Source organism: Babylonia areolata, chromosome 8, assembly GCF_041734735.1.
Source record: "Babylonia areolata isolate BAREFJ2019XMU chromosome 8, ASM4173473v1, whole genome shotgun sequence".
Taxonomy (NCBI): Eukaryota; Metazoa; Mollusca; class Gastropoda; order Neogastropoda; family Buccinidae; genus Babylonia; species Babylonia areolata.
This window is the reverse complement of record NC_134883.1, coordinates 6,527,681-6,552,375: the sequence shown is the minus strand read 5'-3', so window position 1 is coordinate 6,552,375 and position 24,695 is coordinate 6,527,681. Positions and strand designations below refer to the sequence as shown.

Genomic DNA, 24,695 nt, shown 5'->3' with positions numbered 1-24,695 from the left:
TGAGGCAGAGATTAAGAGCGAGCTGTCCTCTCAGGGAGTGACGGATGTTTACAGGGTGACAGTAAGGAAGGGGTCGGACAGAGTCCCGACCAACACATTCTTCCTCACCTCCTGCTGCCCCAATGTCCCCAAGGACATAAGAGCTGGGTACCTGCAGGTGAACGTAAGTCTGTACGTGCCGTCCCCTCTACGGTGCTTCAAGTGCCAGAAGTTCGGCCACGTGCGAGACTGCTGCAAGGAGGAAGAGGCGTGTGGCACCTGTTCAAAGGCGGCGCACCAGGGCGAATGCATCAGTCCAGCCCGTTGCGTGAACTGCGGAGGCAGCTACCCGTCTTCGTCGAACGACTGCCCCACCTGGAAAAAAGAAAAGGAGATCCAGAAGGTGAAGACGGAGAAGAAAATCCCATTCTTTGAAGCCCGTAAACTAGTGGAGGCTACTTTGCTAAAGGCAGGTCCATCTTATGCATCAGTTGTCGGACCCAGGATGGTGGACGTTGGGATCCAGACGACGTCCACAGGGACGCAGACGGACGACATACCGACTTTGGTAAAACCATTGGCCTCGGATGGAGGCGCTGTATCCATCCCTTCCCATCGTGTACAGCGGTCCTCAGGAGCTCCTGGGCAGGGGGAGGGTTGAGGGGGGAAAGCCTCGGGTGGAGGCATGGTGTCCGCTTCCCGCTCCCCCCACTCCCTTATTCCGCCTCTCGTCAGCTTGCCCCTTGAGCTGGTGGGAGTGCCCAGACCCCCCCCCCCCCCCCCCCCCCCCGCATCTCCCCACCTCCAACACCCAAGGAGGGGAAGGTTGCGATCTCTGCGGGGCCGGGGAGAGCCGAGGTGGACCTTTAAAACACGTGAGGTCCGATTCGATCTGGCCTCGTACCGTAAAGACTCCACCAGTTCACTGGCCTACAGAACTTACTTTTCGGAACTCTGCCACAAGTTCCCCACTTTTCAAAAAATCTTCACTGACGGTTCCAAGTCGGAGGACGGAGTCGCTGCATCTGCGTTCTGTCCCGCCTTTCCTGACCAGCCCACAACGGAACACATCCTATCTGACAGCACACTGTGTACACTGCGGAACTGACGGCACTGTTTCTGGCGGTAAAAATGGTTCTCTTTTCGAAACAAAAGAGCTTCATGATCTTTTCCGACTCCTTGTCAGCCCTGGAGGCGATCGCCTGCAGGAATCTGACTCATCCCAAACTGCTGGAATTCTACGATGCTTTTACTCTCGTAACGAAGAAAGGATATGATGTGTTGGCCTGGGTTCCCGGCCATTTGGCATTCGTGTTAACGAAAGGGCAGACCAGCTGGCCAAGAACGCTGTGAAGGAAGAATTATCGAGATCCTTCGTACCATACACAGACATGAAGCAGAAGGTGAACACTTACGTTAAGGATCTTTGGCAAGAGGAGTGGAACACCCAGACGAACAACAAGCTGTTCCAAATCCGTCCAGACCTAAAAGAGACCCTTCCATCGGTGGTGAAGAATAGAAAGGAGTCATCTGTGCTCTGCAGACTGCGCGCGAGGCACACTTTTTTTATATATTTTTTTATATACTCATTCTTTCTTGTTGAAGGTAGAGCAGGCCCCACGATGTATTCCCTGTGATGAGCCTCTCACCGTGAAACACGTGCTCCTTGACTGTTGGGATATGCATGACGTTAAACACAGACATTACACGGCGGTTTCTCTGAAGACTTTGTTTCGTGATGTCCCTCCGTGGACGCTGATTGACTTCTTGGAAAGAAGTGATCATTTTTGATCAGATTTGAAGGTTCTAAACTATCGAAGGTTTTTAATCTTTGAGTAGAAAGCTTAAAGCGGTGACTAGTTCTTATTGTAATTTGTTTTTACCCTTGACTTGCAGTAGGTATTAACGTGGCGATAGCCTTGATATGGCCTTAGTGGTCGGCGAGGCTCTAAGCACCATAATTTGATTTGATTTAAACGTGTGTTTAGTCCCGAGATTGAGTGTTATGGTCTCCTGGGTTGTAAAACACGACTGAATTTGATTTTTCAAGATACATACACAAAGAACCTCCTGTTTTATTGGTTGGTATTTTCATAAAACAAAAGCTCAAAGGGAAGGCTGTTTTTTTCCCACCCTGTCCCCATAACTTAAAGAAAGCACAACACCAAACAACAAGAAACAAACCAAATTAAAAAAAAAAAAAAAAAAAGGGGGGGGGGGGGGGGGGGGGAGAAAGGGGGTGGGTGGGATTTATAACTGTTTTCAGCTTGCTGACGACTTGTTTGTGCTTTCACTAATATTTGAAGACTTTAACCCTTGATGGTTTGTATGGTCTGCTGAACTATAAACAAGAGGGGGGGGGGGGGGGAGGAGAGAGAGAGAGAGAGATGACTAAAAACACTGATTACTAAAAACACTCACTGCTTCCAAATTTTCACTCAGCTTGTTTTTATACACAATTCAGAACAACATGAATGAGCAATAAATCTTGGATTTATTCATTCTTTTCATTTGTCTTTATTTTGTTCAGCAAGTAAAAGGAGAACATGCCAGATTTAAACCCACTGAAGATGGAAACACATTTCAGATTAGATAACAAGAAAACGACACTGCAAATCATCACACCACTTTAGATACCAAACATGCTTGAATTTGAACGCAGTTCACCACTGTGAACGGATTAGTCAAGTAGCATGAATTACAACACGCCTGGACAAGAAAAAGCACTTGGTCAAACTCATGTTTACAACGATTTTATATACAAAAATAACAAAAAAGCAAAAACAATGTGTATGTTAGAATTCATCAAACAGATGATGATCATGAATTTGAATGGCTTAAAAAAAAGAAGTGAACATATATATTTTTTTATATAGATGAATTATTTTGGGAATGAACAAATGTTCGTGTGTTTATTTTTGTCTCAAACTACTTTGTGGTGTGATGACAGTCGATTTCAGTTTCAATGTTACGTTGGTTGAAGGTTTGCTCTTAGTTTTGAGTAGGTCTTCGTAGGAGGCGGGGCCATAAATATTATTTGATTTGAACAGAAAATGCACTGTCTCCTCGATGCCAGTACTCGGAGCATTTTACACAGCAAAGAAGGAAAGCTAAATAAAACCCGGTGAATTGTAATGCATCCCGAGGCACCACAGTGACTACAAGGATCCCTTTATGGTCATAAAAATGTTGACTGGATAGCCCTCCCTTATCTTTCTTTCCTTGGTTAAGGAAATATTCGACTGTTTTCAAGCAATTCTACAGATCTGTTTTCAAATATCAACAAGAGGCAAATCCTCCTCCTTGGCTCACGTGTGACTCCTGATGAGCAACAACGAAACGGAAAACGCGGGAGGGGGGTGGGGGTGGGTGGAGATGGGGCACACATACTTACATAATATCGGTGCAATTAATATTTCTAATTCACCCTCGGCCTCCTCCCAGATACGAGTGTTTGTCGAACCAAAACCTGCTTGTTGGAAACAGAACGATTCTATTTTGATTTAGCAGCCCACATCAATCGGAATTTCATTGTTTTACGATTCTTGTATGTATGTATGTCAAAGGTTCAAACTTGTTCATCCCTGCATCACGACTTACAGACTTCGTTCAAGACAGTATCGTCAAGCACATCTTTAGGCATATCGTATAGGATAATCACTTCGGTAAAGTCCAGTCCTTTCGGCAAATCGGACGCGTTCTGGAATTTTTTTTTCTACAATGAATATTTCGATTATGATGATGCCTCCTCCGTGACTCGAGTAGGGGTGGTGACCTGAGGTGTGTACACACTACTAAACGGCTCTTGATGTAATACCCAAGCCCGTTCGAACCTCTTAGCATTGTATCTTCTACACGGACGTAAAAAATGGCAACTTACTGTCAGTTTTTTTCTTCTTAGTTTTCAGTAGCTCAAGGAGGCGTCACTGCGTTCGGACAAATCCATATACGCTACACCACATCTGCCAAGCAGATGCCTGACCAGCAGCGTAACCCAACGCTTATGTCAGAATATGTGAACATGCACGATGCAAGTATCTCTCAAAATGTTTGTATCATTTTGACCAGAACGGAAACAAGAGGGGGAGGGAGGCCCCTGGTGTGTTGCCTCCCACCGTGAAACACGTGCTCCTTGACTGCTGGGATCTATATGACGTTCAACACAGACACAGACATTACAAGGCGGATTCTCTGAAGGCTTTGTTTCGTGATATCCCTCCCTGGACGGGAAAGGACTTCTTGAAAGAAGAGAACATTTTTAATCAGATTTGAAAACTGTGGAAGGTTTTTAACTCTCTCCATACGAATGGCGAAAGAGACGACGTTAACAGCGTTTCACCCCAGTTACCATCAAAATATTGCAAGCGGAAGGCTCTTATACTGAAGAGGTGAATGTTGACAAAGAATACCACAATTCTGACGACGGAAGCTAAAGGTTGGGTCATTCAGACACCCACTGGACACCCGAGGGGTCTGTGTAGAGGAGAAGAGAGGACTGGCCGTACTGAGTTAACCTTTAAGTGGGAAGCTTGAAACGGTGACTACTTAAAAAAAAAAAAAAATTACCCTTCTTGAAGTGGGTGCTAATGTGGCGATAGCCTTAGTGGTCGGCGAGGCTCTCAGCACCATGATTTGATTTGATTTGAACGGAAACAGACACAGGAACAAACCCTCATCAAACGCGCATGGGTAGTGCGAGTTCAGTTAAACTGTCAAACCGAACTGGGTAAATTGCAAGATTTTGTTGATTCTGATGGTTGCTCGTGGACATAAGGCATGCACACAAATCGTTCTCTCCCTTCAATAATGTGTTGTCGTGCGTGCTTGATAAAGCACAACAGCCTGTCTATGCCTTGCCTTATATATTAAAACATATAATGTTTATAATGAGCAAGATCCGTTTAAAAATTTCCCACAGTATAATCGGATTGATGTCCAATTACTTGACAAAATGTTGCTCCTGGTAGGTGTATGGATCAATGTAACTTTCATTCTAAGAAGTTCCTGTTTGAAGCAAAAATGATAAAACGACGGATATTAACCCTTTCACCGCCAGTCAATTTAGAGTACAAAATTCCCTTCTGGTATAAACGCAGAAAAAACAGTGGCTAAGAATAGCTGGAGATTCCCCCTGCGATGTATAGAAAATATGGCCTATCCTACCACCGAACATTAAGAGCAGTTGGTTCATGGATAACAGACCAATGAATGGTCACCTTTCAGTGACATGGGTCCTCTACCACGCCTGTGCATAAATGCGAGCTTGGCGGCGGCGAGCTCGGCGGCGAAAGGGTTAATCAACATGTCAGCACGAACAAAAAGCTATCTTTTTTGAAGAAGTTTCAATTTCAGTTTCAGTAGTTGAAGGAGGCGTCACTGCGTTCGGACAAATCCATATACGCTACACCACATCTGCCAAGCAGATGCCTGGCCAGCAGCGTAACCCAACGCGCTTAGTCAGGCCTTGAGAAAAACAACTAATGCTCTTTCTTTTCTATACATCGCAGGGGGAATCCCCAGCTATTCTTAGCCACTGTCTTTTCTGAATAAGGAATAAAAATGTAATGGTACCTTGAGTGTGGAAACATTCTGGCTTCTTTATCATTTTTGCGTCCTTACCAAAAGTACTCTGTCACTGTAAGTAGAGTGTGTGTGTGTAGAAAACGACAATTTTTTTCCCCGAAATTTCAGCCACATTTTGTGTCAACAGACCTAAGTATTCCCCAAATAAAATGAATCTGTTAAAGTTTACTACACACACACACACACACTGACAACCAACAACGGTTATTACAAAGACTCACTTTGTGTCTAAAACACGCGAGCCAAAAACTATGTCATAAATCTATGTGTAGGCCTATGATTGTCCACAAGTGTAAGAAATGCATTAAAAATCAAAATAATATAAATATAAATCTTTGGATAAAGAACGGTGACAGAAAGAATAAATGCACAATTGTCATAAATGTCTCTGTGAAAATACAGAGAAAATGCCGATAAATATGGAGAAATATACAAATAGTATAAATCAGAAAGTTAATACAAAATGCTCTGATTTGTATGTAGTGCTTGACGTTTTTGAAAACGTGACAAATGGAGTGCAGAAATGACTTGTACAGAAAAGACTGCACACGCATTGGCCGAGACTGACAGAAATTTCACGCTTTCCTACACCTGTGAAGTGATGATTACAGGAATGTATAGACAAAACAACAAATCACAGCATAAAAAAACAAGTGCTTTGCTTCAGTCATTTCTTAGTGGGGAAGGAATGAACGGTGTTACTTTATACCCCTTTTTGAAGCTCCAAACATATGTGATTAATATACATACAAAATTTTCCATAATAAACAGATTTAATTCAACACGTTTGAAAAAAAAATCACGCCTATAAATACCGATGAAAAAATGTTAGCGTTAACAGGAACGTGAACGAACACATGCCAGTTTAAAAACAAATAAACAAAACATATACATTTTGAAACGAAACATATAGATTAATCTTTAAATCCACTCACAAAGAAGCAAAGAAACGTATAGCAGCCAGAACATGCATAAACAGAATAACCCAAGAAAATTGGACATGAGACACAAGGCACTGCATAACACATAGAACAGCAACAAGAACGACAAACACGAAATGGCCTTGAACACTCTCCCTTTGAGACAACGAAACGTGTTAAATAAACCGTGCGCCCGAAAACCCTGTCAGCAAATGTGGCTGCAGGTGGGAAGGTAAACCGTGAAACGGCAATAATATCGGACATTTAATTGCAAAGGTTAAGTACACACCCAATTCGTGAACCTTTTGAACAAGTAAAACGAAAGAAAAAAAAATCTGGTTTCCAGTTTTCGCTTATGATTATACCTAGCCCACAGTACATTTCTAGCACTTTTATTTCAACAATCCGTGATTTTTTTTACACGCGTTTGACTTAAATTCTGAACTCTGGTTCTGAACTTTCAGCTCGAACCGAAACAACAGAACAGAGTTGGAAAAATAGGAAAAAAAAAAGTCTCCTGCGAATCGTGTTCAGTTATTACATAACTTTGAATCAGTATGCTCAGCGACCTGCGAATTAAATTCAGTATATTGAATCGACAGGCTCCGTCGTATTATACAAATAAAAATAATCGTTTATACAAACAGGACAGGTTGGATGAGGTACGTGGAATACATTTGTCATATTTCGTTCGTTCGTTTGCTCGCAGACTGTAAGCCTAAGAAGCTGATGCTGACATCGCTTTTTTCTTTTTGACATGGTGTCTTATCACAAACTAGGACTTGCTTTAGTGAAGTCTGTGCAGGTTTCTGACGAGGATTGTCGGGTGCTTGGTGCTCACAGAATGGCGCCTTGCACCTCACTGATATTTTCATGTGGACCGAGCGAAACATTCAATGAATGAACTTGTCTTTCTTACGTTAAGACCCTTAAACATTTGGTATTCGATTTTTTTATGAACTGACCGGGTCTTTCTTACATTAAGACTTTTAAACATTATTTGGTGTTCAATATTTTTTTCGAACTGGCAGGAGTATTTCTTACATAAAGACCTTTAAACATAAATTGGTGTCCTTTTTTTGTTTTTAACGAACTGACAGGCCTTCAGCTACCACCCTCGCCCCCATAGCGGTCGACTGGGGCAAAAAGGAACATGGTTTGGTCTGATCTCGGTAGTATTAGTGCTGAACTATGATGGGGCTTTTACAGATAAGAGTAGGAGTCGATTGCAAAGGGCCGGATTATTGCAGACGGAGACTGTGTTACCACAACAAAACTAGTCATATTTGTATCCTCAGTTTATGAATTTTCATTATCTGAATATCAAGCATTCAACCAAACTCCATGAAGAAAATAGCCCATGCATAGGCTTGATAATTAGTGACATGGTTTTATTTGAAATGATCTCCATTTAAGAATGTTGCTATAAAAGTTCCTGCAAATGTTTTTATTTCATTTTGAAATAATTTCATCTGATTGGAATTTTTATGTGGGTCGTTGAACTTGTCTTTTAAACGTTCTTTTCACGTACTGGCGATTGATAGGCAATTATTAGATGCAAAACGTATTTGTATTGATCACACACAAACCCTCGATAATTCATGGAGAAATAGTTACGCAGTCATGATTCGATTTTCATATAGTGCATGAGCAAAACAAAAGCGGTTATCATTTGTACCACAAAATAACAACAAAAACATGCGAAGAAGGAGTCAGACGGGAAATGTACGTACAGATCCATCACGACTGTGTTATGAAATCATCTCGGTTGATTGAGGACGAAAAATATTGGGCTCATTTAAACTTGCAGCATCTCCTGAGGCGAAAGATAAGGTGAAAAAACAAACAATCTGCTGCACAGTGTTCTCGTGTAATGAACTGATGAGCAAAGGATAGGCCGAGGTGCACCTATTAACACGTGAGTATAGAAAAGTTAGTTTTTCTTATTTGGTTGTATTTTTCGGCAAGAAAGTGATAAATTCGCACGTTGCCTGTTATGTTAAAGTACTTCACAGCGGACTGAGTAGGTCGGGTTTCTGATGGTCTCCCCTCCGCCTCCCCCCTTTTTTAAAACTTTTTTTTTTTTAACCACGTCATCGATCGCCTGAAAAACCTTGCGGACAAAGGTTTGTTCACACACACACACACATAGGGCAACGGTTTGAACAAACAAGATACGTTTTTAACTTAAAATTTACGTGTGGATTGAGCAACACTTGAAAACGGTTTTTCATCGTCCTAATCGACCTTTTATATCGATGTATGTTTTGGATTGATTGATTGATATTTATATAGCGTCTATCCTCGGTTTGAGACCAAGCTCACAGCGCTTTACAAACACGAGGTCATTTGCACAACAGGCTGCCTACCTGGGCAGAGTCGACTTACGGCTGCCACTGGGCGCTCATCATTCGTTTCCTGTCGATCAGATTTCAAGCACGCAAACATACACACACAGACATTAACATTTTATGTGTATGACCGTTTTTGTCTATTTACCCCGCCATGTAGGCAGCCATACTCCGTTTTTGGGGGTGTGCATGCTGGGTATGTTTTTGTTTCCACAACCCACCGAACGCTGACATGGATTACATGATCTTTAACGTGCGTATTTGATCTTCCGCATGCGTATACACAAAAAGGGGGTGGGTTCAGGCACTAGCAGGTCTGTACATATGTTGACCCGGGAGATAGGAAAAATCTCACCCCCCTTTACCCACCAGGCGCCGTTAAGGTAGGTCAGTAAAGTTAGTCTGGTGTATTTTACTGCATTATTCTGTATTTGAATAGACTAATGTATTCACCAGAATCGAGTATTTTCTATCCGATTTTTTACTTATTGTATATTAGATCTTAGTGTATAGAGATTCTAATGGTTTCCTAATACATTATTTTACTCAGGCCCAACACTCAATTTGCATCCCACATTGACAAAGTTTACAGTTGGGCCAACAGCAAGGCGAGAGCTGTATGATCAATGGTTTTTCCATTGCAATGGGAAATCATTTACAGCTTAGTCTTTTGTGAGTGACTATGACTCTCAAACTTGGAGGCAAAATTGCTCTGGCTCTTCGTGCTGCAGCCTTGGGGGCTAGTTGGCCTAAATTGCTCCGATTCTTAGTGCTGCAGTCTTGGAGGCTAGATGGCCTAAATTGCTCCAATTCTTAGTGCTGCAGCCTTGGGGGCTAGATGGCCTAAATTGCTCCAATTCTTAGTGCTGCAGCCTTGGGGGCTAGATGGCCTAAATTGCTCCGATTCTTAGTGCTGCAGCCTTGGGGGGCTAGATGGCCTAAATTGCTCCGATTCTTAGTGCTGCAGCCTTGATGGCTAGATGGCCTAAATTGCTCCGATTCTTAGTGCTGCAGTCTTGGGGGGCTAGATGGCCTAAATTGCTCCGATTCTTAGTGCTGCAGCCTTGGGGGGCTAGATGGCCTAAACTGCTCCGATTCTTAGTGCTGCAGCCTTGGGGGCTAGATGGCCTAAATTGCTCCAATTCTTAGTGCTGCAGTCTTGGGGGCTAGATGGCCTAAATTGCTCCGATTCTTAGTGCTGCAGTCTTGGGGGCTAGATGGCCTAAATTGCTCCGATTCTTAGTGCTGCAGTCTTGGGGGCTAGTTGGCCTCTTGGGAACCATCCCAACGCCGATTGTCCTTGAACCCTCTTGGCCAAGAGTGGGGATGTAACTTGGGCAATACATTCTCCACTAAAACCAAATTCTAGCCCCAATAGTCAGGACAGCAGTTACCTCCCCTCCTGTTCTGATGGTCATAGTCGAACACAACAGTCATACATGTTACTGTATTCGGTACGACCAGATTCTAGTTAATTCCTCCATAAAGTAATAGTTAATAGCATATACTACCACAAGAATACACACCACCTGTACCAAACTCGATCTACCCGCAGCTAACTCTGACCTTATCTGACCAAACTTAATGAACTCTCCCGACCAAGCCGAACTGATCAAACTTACTCTTTACCTACCCTCGCCAACAGGGTGATCTACTTTGCGCACACTGTATTCCAAAGATTCGCACAAAATTGATGCATGAAGTGGAATTCACTGTGACCTTCACACACCTCAACAACCGCTTTGAAGAGAGCACTATTTTTAAACCGTATAATTATCAGTTCAGTTTTTTTTTTCCTGATTTCATGCACTTGCTTTGATCTGATCGTCAGATGTGCTTTTTTGTTATTTGGATGCCTGGTTTCTTGGTGTGTATTTTGACTATGGCGAATATGATGTGTATTTTGCTATGAGACTGTGTTGACTTCTTTTTTGTACACGTGTTACATATTTTCAAATTTGTACGTTTTATTGCAAAGCTATTTATTATCATTATTCTTAACTACCCCTTACCTATCCATTTGACCTATTACGATCCACCATGACCTAGCGTAGCCTTCTCTAACCTACACTTATTCTGACCAATTACGTATCTGTTCTTACTGTAAAGTGCGGTGAGCCTGCTCTTAAAAGCGGGGAACCGCACTATATAAGCCTCCGTATTATTAATATGGTTATTACTATTACCCTACCCTCTGGCCTAACATACTCTGATCTATCCTGACCAAGCTTAGCCTGCTCTCTCTTTTACACCTATTCTATTTTGTTACCTTCACTACCCTACCTTACCCTAATGATCTCCATTAACTCTGGTCTGGCCTAACCTACATTGTACCAATACTGAATCTCGGACTAGTCATTAAAAAAATGTTTTTCATGCAGATATGTTCATGTGCAGCTTCTTTTTTTACTTTGCCAATAAATTTACAGCTGCATGTCATTCTCTCGACTTCAGTTTGGTGGTTTGCAGGCCAGACGTGGAATGATCTGGCATGTTCCAAAACCCCTCCCATGCTAGACTTTTCCATGCATCATGTTTGGTCTCTCTGAGCTGCGCATATGTGCGTTTTGACATAAGCATGGGATAGTCACAAAGAGACGCGAGCGCACAACACCCGCAAACACACTGAAGCCTTGGAGCCAGTTGCATTGCTCGGACGGAAGAGCCTAGTATGGTCGTAACCCGCCACTAACTGTGTGTATTCTGGAACTGACCAATGGCGTAGTTCGGTCAATGTAGGCATTAATTTTAGTCACGTGTAACTGTCGAAAAGTTAGAACCAAGCAATGCAACTGGCACCTGGGCAGGGATGGGTGGCACAGACCATCCTATCGGTGCTTTTGACTGCTTTTTAGCAAGACTCGTTTTTTTTTTCTCTAACTTCACAAATCCCATACACTTCGCGGAACATTCTTAACAAATAGACAAACTTAGCGCTGTTGGGATCGTTCATGCAACGAGAGTTACAGGGCTAAGAGGGGTACCATGGGGGTTATAAGATGTTCATGATTCCGTGGAAAGGACGGGGGATGATCTTTGGATGAAACACGTCCTCATGGGATCGTTTCATCGTAAAGTGATCGCACGGGCAAAATAAATGTGAACAAAAATGTCCGCAAAGATTTCAACCGTCCAAAACGCATTAAAATCTAAACCTGACCACGTATCACTTACACATTGTGACTGAGCTGTTGGTCTGAAATGGAAAGTAAGGACAAAACTGAAAAAACAAATCAGACCCATCTTATGGTCGTGAATGTCTCATTCTAAGAGGTACACAGATGTACCTTTCAAATGTGTACAAGACGTCGTGGTCATTAGGGTAATGACTTCATTTCGAAGGAAATTTGTTCAATCCTTTAAGATAAAAATCCTCATGTGCAAGGAAAAGAATTAAAAAAAAAAAAAAATGCTGACGTATTCATTGAAAATGTCTTGATTCTGTGGTTTGAACAAGCTAATGTCTGCTGGAATGGTAAACGGTATTGGTAAAAAAAAAGAAAAAAAAAACCCAACCCAAACAAACATGGAAGGTTGTTCTGGTTCGAACACATGATACCCATTGAAATAAAATCAATTACTTTAAGTGCAAATAAATGGTTATCCTCATTAATAATACAATACATTCACATAAAAATAGTTGACGTTCACGGGCACAAAATGATAACATTTGCAACACATACTATGAGTAATATTCAGCATTAACAAGTGTCTCTCGAGTAAATAATAATTTTCTGAATGAATTAGATACACACAAACATGAAACATAATTTCATACCGAAGCATTTGTGCACCACTTTACTCTCACAATCCATGGAAAACACTTTCCACATGGTACAGTGAAAAGATGGAATGGTGTGTACAAAAGATACAGCTATCAATTTCTAATCAATTGTGCGTGTGCACGAACGCAAACCCCCACAAAAGGTTATATTATCATCTGAGTCGGCGAGGTTTTTTTTTTTTTCATGGAATGAATTACAGAGTTTTGGAAAAGAAAAAAAAATTATTGTGAGACGCCAGCGTTACGAAAATCTTCCGCGTTTCAAAGATGTTAAGAATCATGTTTTTGAAACACACATGAATTAAAAACCTCAAACGTATTCACAATAATTTGTCAATTTCAATGGAATTCTGCAACGTTTCGGAAAGGACACGAGTGCGAAATTAGCAAAATCTATTTAAAAAAAAAAGAAAGAAAGAAAAAGATCAATAACAAAGTGTGCAACAGCGCAACAAAGAATTACGCTGTTGGAACCAAAAGTGAAGATAATGGCGCCCTTGAAACAGGAACAGACAGACACACACTCACTTTGGTAGTGTAATTAAGTGTGTAATTTCTTCCCAAACTAGAACTACTCCGCTTTTAGTGACGTTTTCCAAGTCTCCTTTCCCTGTCATACCATTCTGCTTGAAATGTCCTGTGAAGATATTCCCAACACACTGAACACTAGCCATGCGCTCGTTCAGGCTGATTTTGTTTTAATGCGAGAGAAATTCTTTTCTGTGATATAGACAATGGGACCTGACAGGTAAGTCGGGGGGAACAGGCAATGAAATATGCGCCGATTCATTGTTGACAAAATTCTGTAACCACACTGTCACCGAAAGGACAACGTGATACTCTTCATATTTCCCTCTTAACATCTTTCTGATTTGACTGAACTAGTTCCGATATTTTCTCCACACGTAAGCGGGAATCTAATGGCAGAAACACGGAAAATCAAATGTTTTCACACGTCCGCATACAATCTGATCCCCCCACCTCCTCCCCCCGCCTCCTCCCCACACTGCACTCCCGAGTATGAAGAAAGATTGGCACGGACCTTAACGAACACATGGCATGGACAAGCCGTAACAGACATGTTACAAAGGGATTACAGTAACCGACAGTCGTGGTTGAATCGTCTTCAGAAAAAAAAAAAATCGTCCCACAAGAACCTAGAGGTCAAACTGCCAAATGAAGACAGAAGACAGGCAAAAGAGACCCTCAAGTTTACGGCAACCTCGATGTGTGACATCAAAACACCCTGGCCTCGAGACAAAGAAGCTGGCAAAGGATAGTCAACTAAAGATGTCGAGAAACTGTGTTCCGGATGTCTGTCAAAACAATCTTGTCAGGAAGAAAAATTCTCATGTAAGAAAATAAACGAATGTAAAGATCATGAAAATGGAAGGAGAAAGACGAATGAATTCAGTACAAGTGGTGCACATGTTTCAATCAATATTCCTGAATGTTAAAAAGGAAAACAATATAAAGCATTGACAGTGTTCTGCCAAAGACAAGTCACATCAAGTATGCTTCTTCATATTTTTCAACATGCATTCAATATACATAAAAAAACGCCATTATAAATAACGATACAAAAAGTGTCGCATTTACAGAGCTTAAACAAGTGACTGACAAATACATCTTTCACAAAATATATACAAAAATAAAACATAGAAACCATAGATTGAGCGAACAGTTAATAATGGTTTGTATGGTGGTGTTTTTATGACCGGAAGATTGAGCAAGTCCCCAAAGAACCTTACGTTGGAAATAAACATGGTAATGCTGTTTCTTAAGAAAACCGTCTCTATAGCTCCACAGCTGAAATGCATCAGAATAGTCTAAAATCTGATCACGGTTTCAGCTAACTGATCAACTGAAACTTCCATCAGAGGAATTTTATCGTTTACAAGAAAGGTGGGCAATATAAGATATGCCACCCTATGGATAAAACGTCGGGCCTCTACATACTGCAAACATAACTCTGTATCCAGCTGAATTCTCAACACTCACAAGAAAAACGTTTCGAAACCAATTATACACTTTGTAGACGCGCGCCCTTGTCTTTGCTGATATTTTAAAATAATCATTTCAACTTGAATATCTCACACTGATGTAATACTATGTACACATTACATTAAATTTATGTTGAATCTATAGAGTGAAACATACTTTTTAAAGTGCTAAGCACACACACAAAAAGCGTTTCAATTATACAGTAAATAATTATGTTGCTATGAATTGTTTCAAGGGATGAGAATTAACTTGATTTGTGAAAACGATACACAGAGAAATCCCAACAGGCTCTGTTGCAATCAATGGTTGAAACAAAAATACTGGACTGAACGCAACGTCCATGTACGTTTTTGCCACGACATAAACACAACGGTGGACATCAGAGAAACGCAGGCAGCTGCCCCCCCCCTCCCCCCCAACAGATATTGCACAAGAACACAACTCAGCACTTGTCAGTAAAGAAGATGAAGAAGAAGAAAAAGGCCAACGATAAATATCTCCATAATCACAGGAACGTTTTTCATCATCAACAACCATATCGTCCTAAACCATAACAGATCACACAAACCATTCACTGCACAATACTCGGTATCACAACATCCACTTTTAAGGAAAAAAAAATCAAACAAAAACAAAATCAATCCAGGCAAGGCATATTAACAAAAGAATTGTTTCCCTTCCACCATGGCATCCTTGCCTGTTTAATATTTTTGGTTCGTATCCACACACAAAACAGATTTTTGTCTTCACGCGGGCTTTGTGCGCAGGCAACAAATTGTCTGTCATAATCTGCAGCAGTGACCAGCAAACCACACACAAGAACAATTTTTAATTTTTTTAAAATTTTTTTTTACTGCGATTCCATTCGTGAACAAACGCGAACGCAGTCCTTCCAGGCTTAGCCTTCCACATGCTCGCAAACCAACCGTGTATACAGATAACCACAATGCAGACTTGGGTCTTTCTGATCCAAATATATGGACAACGGAAGATAACGAGGTCTACAGTTTAGACCCTTGAGAAAAAGAAAACCCAAAGAATCCGCTCCCAAGCGTGACGAGCGCTCGTCATTTACTAGGACTGGGATCCGCATTGGCGGTTTGCGTTTCCACTTCAGTGAAGATCGGTTCTTTTTACATATTTGCAAATTTTCATTCTTCTCTGGACCATATTTACATTTGCACACCAATGGAATCGTAGGTTTAGAAAGGAAGTTGTCAACATGGAACGTTTTGAAACAAGAGAAAAAAATCACCCACTTGCGGATTCATTCCTCTCCTCAACAGATCTGGAATCGTCTGGCCCTTTCCTAGCTCTCTCAGCTGTACACATCAAAAGATGCTCAGTTATCTAAGGAAATAAAACTAACTTTAAAAATCTATCTGGGTTTAAGATACATGATCTTATTGGGGTGTGAATAAGAACGGAGGGTGTTGCGGGGGTATGAGTGGTAAAGTGGAGAGGGTGTTGGAATGATTTTTACCATTTCCCATGAAGAAATGAATGAACGTCATATTAACTGTCACGTTTAGAATTCCATTCCTTGCTCTTGCACCACTATTTTACCACTGTTAACAAACGTGTTGTCGTTCTAATGTCAGACGGGTATCCTTTCGTTTGATGGAATGTTATTCTCAACGAACATACCGTACGATAGTGCTGAGGATGAACCAAAACATAGCTAATATGTAACAAAAAGGCTTTTCCCTAAGGAACAGACCATTCAAGGCACGCGTTTGCGTCATCTAACCGTTTTACCGTTCTGAACAGGCCGTGAACATGGCTCAAGGGCCGACTTCGATATAAGCACACAGACCCTCAAAGGGGTATTCTTTTCTCTTGTTATTTTCTTTTTTCTTTCTTTGTTTTTAGATATAAATATTCCTCATTCTTTCCCCAACAGAACAGAGGCCAGCCTATGAAGAAGATTCAGCAGGCGTTGTATGCCAGTTGGTCTGCCTGTGTCGCTGGATGGAGGGAGACCGAGACAGACCAAAGAGCGAGCTGCAAGCAAGCGGTTCGAGTGGTCTTTTTTTTTCTCTCAGCAAAGCAGCAGCTGTACCGAAGGTAAGGGAGATCACCCGAGAGCTTTCTGAGACACGCGACTGGCCTTCCCCTGACAAGGCAGCAGAAGGGTGGAGGCGAGGCACGCAAGACACTGCGGTTGAGAAGGAAGCAAAGGAGGAGGTGAGGTGGCTGTCGGTATTTTTCATGAGCAGGTGGGGGGCGCCGGCAGCGCTCCTGCTGTCAGCACGCAGAGAGGCGGGAAGAGAGGAAGAAGGCAACGAGGAGGAGGAGAAAGCAGCGGGGCAGGGTGAGGGGGGGCAGGCCGGGCTGTCCGCACGTGTAGTCCTTCTGCACAAAGTCAAAACCACAACGTGCTGCTGGGTTACTCGCAGCGCCAGTGTCCCACCAACTGGTTCTAGATTTCCTGGCTTCAAGACCACAGCTCTGAACAGCTTTACCTTAAGGGCGTTAGCCAGTAGGTCGTTAAAGTCAACCCTGTTGCTATACAGGAGTGGAGTGATGGCCTAGAGGTAACGCGTCCGTCTAGGAAGCGAGAGAATCTGAGCGCGCTGGTTCCAATCACGGCTCAGCGGCCGATATTTTCTCCCCCTCCACTAGACCTTGAGTGGTGGTCTGGACGCTAGTCATTCGGATGAGACGATAAACCGAGGTCCCGTGTGCAGCATGCACTTAGCGCACGTAAAAGAACCCACGGCAACAAAAGGGTTGTTCCTGGCAAAATTCTGTAGAAAAATCCACTTCGATAGGAAAAACAAATCAAACTGCACACAGGAAAAAAAAAAGAAAAAAAGAAAAGAAAAAAAGGGTGGCGCTCTCCCTGGGGACAGCAGCCCGAATTTCACACAGAGAAATCTGTTGTGATAAAAAGAAATACAAATACAAAAATAAATACAACTTATCGGGAAAAAACAACCAGCTGTTCGCCTGCATCTGTTGTTCAGTGATGTTCACTTTCCAAACACATCCATCTTTTGTGTTCATCCGTCAAATGAAGCTGATGCATGATAATGATGATGCAGACTTTCCCACGTATCGGGGAAACATGGCGGAAATATTGCATTTTCATTCCTAAATTGCTTCGACATAATCCTCCCCTCCCTAACCACCCCCCCCCCCCCACGGCAAAGCCCCCACCCGCACCCCGGAAACCCCTCCTAAAAAAAAACTACCCCATAAACCAACAACAAAAAAACCCCATCAAACAAACAAACAAACCCCACAAAAACGGCTATGTATGTAAATTAAACAATAATATTCACAAAGCGCTGAGATTAAACAAACAAACAAACAAACAAAAAACTTCTGAGCATGACCATCGTGGGCAGCGGAACTGACCTCATTCCTGGAGTCCAGACACAGGGCATTGGTGGTGCGTGTGTTGTCCACACGCTTCAGCTCTGTGGAGAAACTGAACAACCGTTCGCACTGCTGCTCCTCCGTATGTGAGCACAGTCAAGGAACATGTCTTGCAGTCTCCATGGCATTTAAAATAATTATAAAATCATATCTCACACACACACACACACACACACACACACACACACACACACACACACACACACATATATATATATATAGATATATGTGCATTCATGTGTGCGTGTGTGTGTGCGCGCTTGTGTGTGTGTTTATCAGGAGCAAGTGGCTTGCACTTCAAAAATTCGAGACAGCTGTTGCTTACTGTGCCTATACATAAAGATATGATATATATGATATAATATTATAAGAAAGATGGTATATGATGAGAGAGATTATACATGATATATGATATGATATGATATGTGATATTTGAGCATGTAATACCCATTTCCGTTTCTCATGTGCGCAAAAGGTCTCTTTAAAGTACTTCCTAGTAATTTTACGGTAACAATGAATAAAAGAAGAAGAAGAAACATTTATGCAATGCATGGCAAATCTGTTTGTCCTAGATAATTTTCAGAACAACGAAAACGATATAATCGTGCCAGTCTCTCAAATATAACCCTACACCCTTTGAGTGAAACAACGCACGCGTGTGTAGACTTAACGACTCCACCTCTTCCTCTCTTTACACTTCCTCCTCCTCTTCCATCACACACACAAATAATATGTCAAGTTACTGGCCATTGGATACACATAAGATAAGATAAGATAAGATAAGAATAACTTTATTATCTCAAACTGGAGAAATTTGGTCAGGTGCATTATCACAACATAGACAAGTAAGCAACATGGGGACCATAACTGTAAAAGTCAACAACAGCTTTTACGAATATTACAAAGCTACAAATGTAAAAAATATCACATACATCGTTTCATACATACATCCATCCACACACTGCAGGTAATAACTAGTATTCTTAATGTAAAAACAAAAAGAATTAAGAAACATTATTTGAATATAAATATAAACATAGCCTACTATACTGCACATTGATTATAATAGACAGATAAGAATAAAGATGAATTGCGGAAAACCACAACCAGATAATCAGCACACACCGGCACCCCCACCCCCCACCCCACACACGCGGATTGCTTGATTAAACAAGAGTAATAAACATATGTTCTCAAATACAAGCATTTCACATATTCGCTTTTAAAAACATTGCAATTAATTATATTAGAGCTTCCTCAAAATTCACTTGTATACACGACATATAAATGGATGTATGGTCAAACAAATAAAAATGTTCAGTAGCTACGTTTCATAACAAATGCATTAACTAGCACTGGATTACATCATGTTTGGAAAAGTCAGTTCACTTTTAGTGTTAAAAGATTAAAGTACGCTATATCCAAGAAGCTTGAAAATGAATATGTAAAATTTTGGAAACAGAAACATAACAGTTCATCTAAATTAGAATTTTACAAGAATGCTGTGACAAATTATAAAATTGAACCGTATTTAAAGAATACAGAAAATACATAACACAGGAAAGCACTGACCATGTTACGAATCAGCGCCCATGACTAACAAATCAAACAGGGAAGATATAAAGATACACCGAAAGAACAAAGACTGTGTGATATTTGTAACAGTTTAGAAGATGAGATTTACCTTTTAGACAATTGTGTAAAATACAGTACTTACAGACACAGATTCCTAATCGATATATGTCGTCCAAATGCAAAGCCTAGTGAATTGATCCTTTTAGCAGAAATACAGCCAAGGCTGGCGAAATTTGTTCACGAATGTTTCTCTTCTTAATATGCTCATGTTTATGTTTCATTGTGTCTTATAAACTTTAAGGTTTTATGACAAAAAATATTCTATTCTATTATATTCACACACACACACACACACACCACACCACACCCACACCAACCACACACACACAACACCAAGCCACACACACACACAACACACACACAACACCACGCCACACACACAAACACCACACCACGCCACACACACACACACAACAACAACACACACACACACACACACACACAAAACCACACCACACCACACCCACACACCACCACCACCACCACACACCACACACACACACACAACAACAACAACACACACACACACACACACAAAACCACACCACACCACACCCACACACCACCACCACCACCACACCACACACACACCCACACAAGGGGTGACAAAAGGATATAGGACACCTCCTGAGGGTTGGTGACGAAGGTGTCGTTCGCCGTGTCGCACTTGCAGTCAGCAGCGGCCATGAGGAAGAGAAGGTTGGTCTTCTCCAGCCAGTGAACGGTGAAAGACCTTAGGCAGTCCCCATGTGAACACACCACCACCACACCACGTCGTCAGTAACAGCCACCAACAGCCTTCAGTTCTCATCATCATCCTAAACAGTCATGCTAAGCTACCCCCCCCCCCCTGCCGCCCCCCTTCCCCACCTGACCCAAACAAAGACCAGTGGTGGGAAACGGGTCAAAAATACACACTCACCCACGAAAAAAAACACAAAACAAAACCCCCCAAAACAACACACCAAACACAAACACACAGACACACACAAACACACAGACAGACACACAAAAAATCCATAATTTTCGGAGTACTGTGAGCAATCAGATTATGTTCAGTTTCTTCAAGGTTTTGTTGTGCCATAAAGTATACGAGACGTTTATGGCAATTAAATGTTGTGAATCCGATTTTCTCTCTCTCTCTCTCTCTCTCTCTCTCTCTCTCTCTCTCTCTCATAACCAACCCCCGAACAACTTATTAACAATTCTGTCAAATCAGAACAGAAAATGGAAACGAAAACTAGGTACATTATAGTAATATGCTGACAGGCGCTAATCATACCGTCAAAAGAGAAAAAAAAAGCACAAAAAGCAACGGATTAAATAACAGAAAGAAAGAAACAAAGAAACAAAAACCCTCGTACATAGTATGATATGCAAACACATGCCTGGATTACCAACGGGTACATTTCCTGGGTGCAACTGACAAACAAGGCAACACCATATAATTATGCATCCCATCAGTAAATCAGCCGAAAACATCTTTCGCATCTTCAGTGGTTTTTATCTTGTTCATCGGTTTCCTCTGTAAACATACGGCCTGCAGTTGGAGATGTGAACTGCCATCGTTTCACATCTTTCTACAACCAATGACGTCATAATCCGTGGTGAGCAAATAATGTGGATGTCCTTCTTCTTCTGCGTTCGTGGGCTTCAACTCCCACGTTTACTCGTATATACGCGAGTGGGCTCTTTACGTGTATGATCGTTTTTACCCCGCCATGTAGGCAGCCATACTCCGTTTTCGGGGGTGTGCATGCTGGGTATGTTCTTGTTTCCATAACCCACCGAACGCTGACATGTATTACAGGATCTTTAACGTGCGTATTTGATCTTATGCTTGCGCATACACACGAAGGGGGTTCAGGCACTGGCAGGTCTGCACATATGTTGACCTGGGAGATCGTAAAAATCTCCACCCTTTACCCACCAGGCGCCGTCACCGTGATTCGAACCCGAGACCCTCAGATCGAAAGTCCAACGCTTTAACCATTCGGCTATGGCGCCCGTCATGTGGATGTCCAACTTCTTGCAAAGAGTTGGTTGGACCTTTCGTCAATCTTACAAGATACATAAAACACAAAAGAAAAACACACCGTGGAAGCACCGAGTAAGTAAGGACACACATATGCTGCTTTTATTTTACGAACAATTTCTCTTTCACTGATCAAGCCACAAATATTCATTATGTGCTGAGTGCATCCCGTTGCCGAAAGTATTTTTGCCAGAAGACTGCAGGGGAAACAACCCCATTTCCAATATTGCTGACAAGACGACCAATTGTCTCCCATGACATGGAATATGAGATCAACGAAAATACACGACTCTCCTCCACACACACACGCGCGCGCTCGCACCCTCCCGCCCCCAACAGAAAACACAAACACACACACGCGCGCGAACACAGACACACACACGCTCTCTCTTTCCACACACACACACACTCTCTCTCTCTCTCCCTCCCCCTCTCTCTCTGAAAGGAGAAAAAAAAAAAGGGAAAGGAGGAAAAAAAACCCAACCCAGATGTTGAAAAACAACAACAACAACAACAACAACGACGACAACAACAACAACAACAAAAAAAAAACAAAAAAAAGAAAAAGAAAAAAAAACAAAAACGTCGAGGCACCGAGAAGCTTCTCTCTTGGTGGATCAGCTCAACACACATTATCCCGAACATACACAAACTGACACACAGGAATGGCTCAGCTCAAAATTCCTAGTGATGGAGGGCTGCAACGAGTTAAATCCTGCATCCACCACCGTCTGTTCTCAACAAGTCACTGAGTAAACGCCATTACACAAATCCTCTTCTTCCGGGTGCGGCTCTGGGGCAACACATAATCACAACACAGAACTATCTGAACAGTCATGTGAGATAGCCACGGTATTTATTATATGAGAGAGAGAGAGAGAGAGAGAGAGAGAGAGAGAGAGAGAGAGAGAGAGAGAGAGAGAGAGAGATCTTGCCATGAAACTTCCATCATCTGCTGATAGATTTCTTCAAGGGTAACGACCGACACAAATCATTTGATGCTTGTAAAAACATAAAGAACAAAGGAAAAACAAAAACAACAAACAAACAAAAAAAAAACCCAAACAAAACAAAACAATATCTACAGCACTGTAATTACTGGCACATTTTTTTTTCTTCACAATGATTATTTCTGGTCTGTCTTCGAACAGATTCCTCCATCCAAGCCAGGTATGCCTCGACTTTTATTATTTTCTGTCGCCAGTGCTTTGAGATCGGAGTGTCCGTGTCCGTGTCAGCGTCAGTGTTCGTGTCAGTGTCCGTGTCAGTGTCAGTGTCCGTGTCAGTGTCCGTGTCAGTTTCTTAAGGTGGTGTCACTGAGCCTGTCTGGACAAATCCGTATACAGCTACACTGCTACATCTGCTAGGTACATGCCTGAGAGCAGCATAAAACAGTGCTCTGGGGGACAAGAACAATCGGTGTGTTACCTACACGAAGTGTTGGTGTGTTACCTACACGAAGTGTTGGTGTGTTACCTACACGAAGTGTTGGTGTGTTACCTACACGAAGTGTTGGTGTGTTACCTACACGAAGTGTTGGTGTGTTACCTACACGAAGTGTTGTTGTGTTACCTACACGAAGTGTTGTTGTGTTACCTACACGAAGTGTTGTTGTGTTACCTACACGAAGTGTTGTTGTGTTACCTACACGAAGTGTTGGTGTGTTACCTACACGAAGTGTTGGTGTGTTACCTACACGAAGTGTTGGTGTGTTACCTACACGTAGTGTTGGTGTGTTACCTACACGTAGTGTTGGTGTGTTACCTACACGAAGTGTTGGTGTGTTACCTACACGAAGTGTTGGTGTGTTACCTACACGAAGTGTTGGTGTGCTACCTACACGAAGTGTTGTTGTGTTAACTACACGAAGTGTTGGTGTGCTACCTACACGAAGTGTTGGTGTGTTACCTACACGAAGTGTTGGTGTGCTATCTACACGAAGTGTTGGTGTGTTACCTACACGTAGTGTTGGTACAAGTCATCACCAGAAAACCAGTCCATTTTCCAGAGTTACTCAGCTGTGTGACTGGAACGATCAAGTGTGTACACACATTGACAGAGTGAACATATACGTTTCAATTTCACCATTCACATGGATTCCCCGGCGGTTTTTTTTCTCTCCCCGAATACCCACATGTTTCAAGCAACACCACGGATGAGAAATGCAATGTGCAATAAAAGAAAAAAAAATCCATAAAATACATCATGCACACAACATACAGTGTGCTGTAGGAGAAAACAAAATCAACACAACAAAATCACCAAACGAAACCATTACAGACCCTGTGCAACAACAGGCAGGCCCAAACAAGTCCACAGTAAGAACACCCAATTTTGCCTTCACGAGATACAGGTAAAGAGGAAACTGCACACACACACATACACAGCACTGCAGTCTGCGACGAACGGTCAATGAGAACACCAAAAGGAATGAATGATACACAAGTGAAAGCAACGCCCAATCCGCTGTGTGTGGGGTGAGGTGACAAAAGTGTGTCAAGAAAATAATAATTAAAAAAAAAAAAAAAAGAAAAAGAAAAAAAAAGAGAGACAAAATAAAATTCTGTGCGACATTCATTGTCAGTCGTTTTTCTTGTTAAACTAACAATTTTTTTTTAATTTTTTTTTTACGAAGCCCATTATGTAATTTTATTTATTTCTAATTCAGTTTAATTAAAACGTTCATCTTTGATCCCATCCTCCTACCTGATTTCTCCCATCTCACCATTCACCTGCCCCCCTTCCCCTACCTTTTACACGATAACAGTCAACTGTGAAAACAAATAAAGTCCTTTAACAAACTGTCTACAATCACCGGTAAGTGTGACGGGACATTGAAATTCCAGTCCGCTCTATTATCATGAGTAACAAATAAGGCTAATATACTGACTTGAAGTTGCGTACTTTGTGAATGGAGAGATGTACCACTTTTTACTATTTTGTTAAAGCTAACATATCTTTCTGAATAACGCACGAATAAAAGGTAACTTTAGAAATCGTGTTATTTATCAACAGGAAAT

The 24,695-nt window shown here is 41.9% G+C and overlaps 1 protein-coding gene across 1 annotated transcript in view; it reads right to left on the bottom strand.

Annotated features, from left to right (window-relative positions):
* Positions 1 to 2,553: 2,553 nt before the first annotated feature.
* LOC143284488 (voltage-dependent calcium channel subunit alpha-2/delta-3-like) overlaps positions 2,554 to 24,695 on the bottom strand; it is a 670,968-nt gene continuing 648,826 nt past the window's right edge. The window contains exons 35-37 of the mRNA XM_076591175.1: positions 20,258 to 20,373; positions 17,985 to 18,091; positions 2,554 to 16,976 (exon numbers count right to left, since the gene is read on the bottom strand). Of these exons, the coding sequence (XP_076447290.1) occupies positions 16,869 to 16,976; positions 17,985 to 18,091; positions 20,258 to 20,373 (331 nt within the window). The 3' untranslated portion in view covers positions 2,554 to 16,868. The remainder of the gene's footprint in view (positions 16,977 to 17,984; positions 18,092 to 20,257; positions 20,374 to 24,695) is intronic.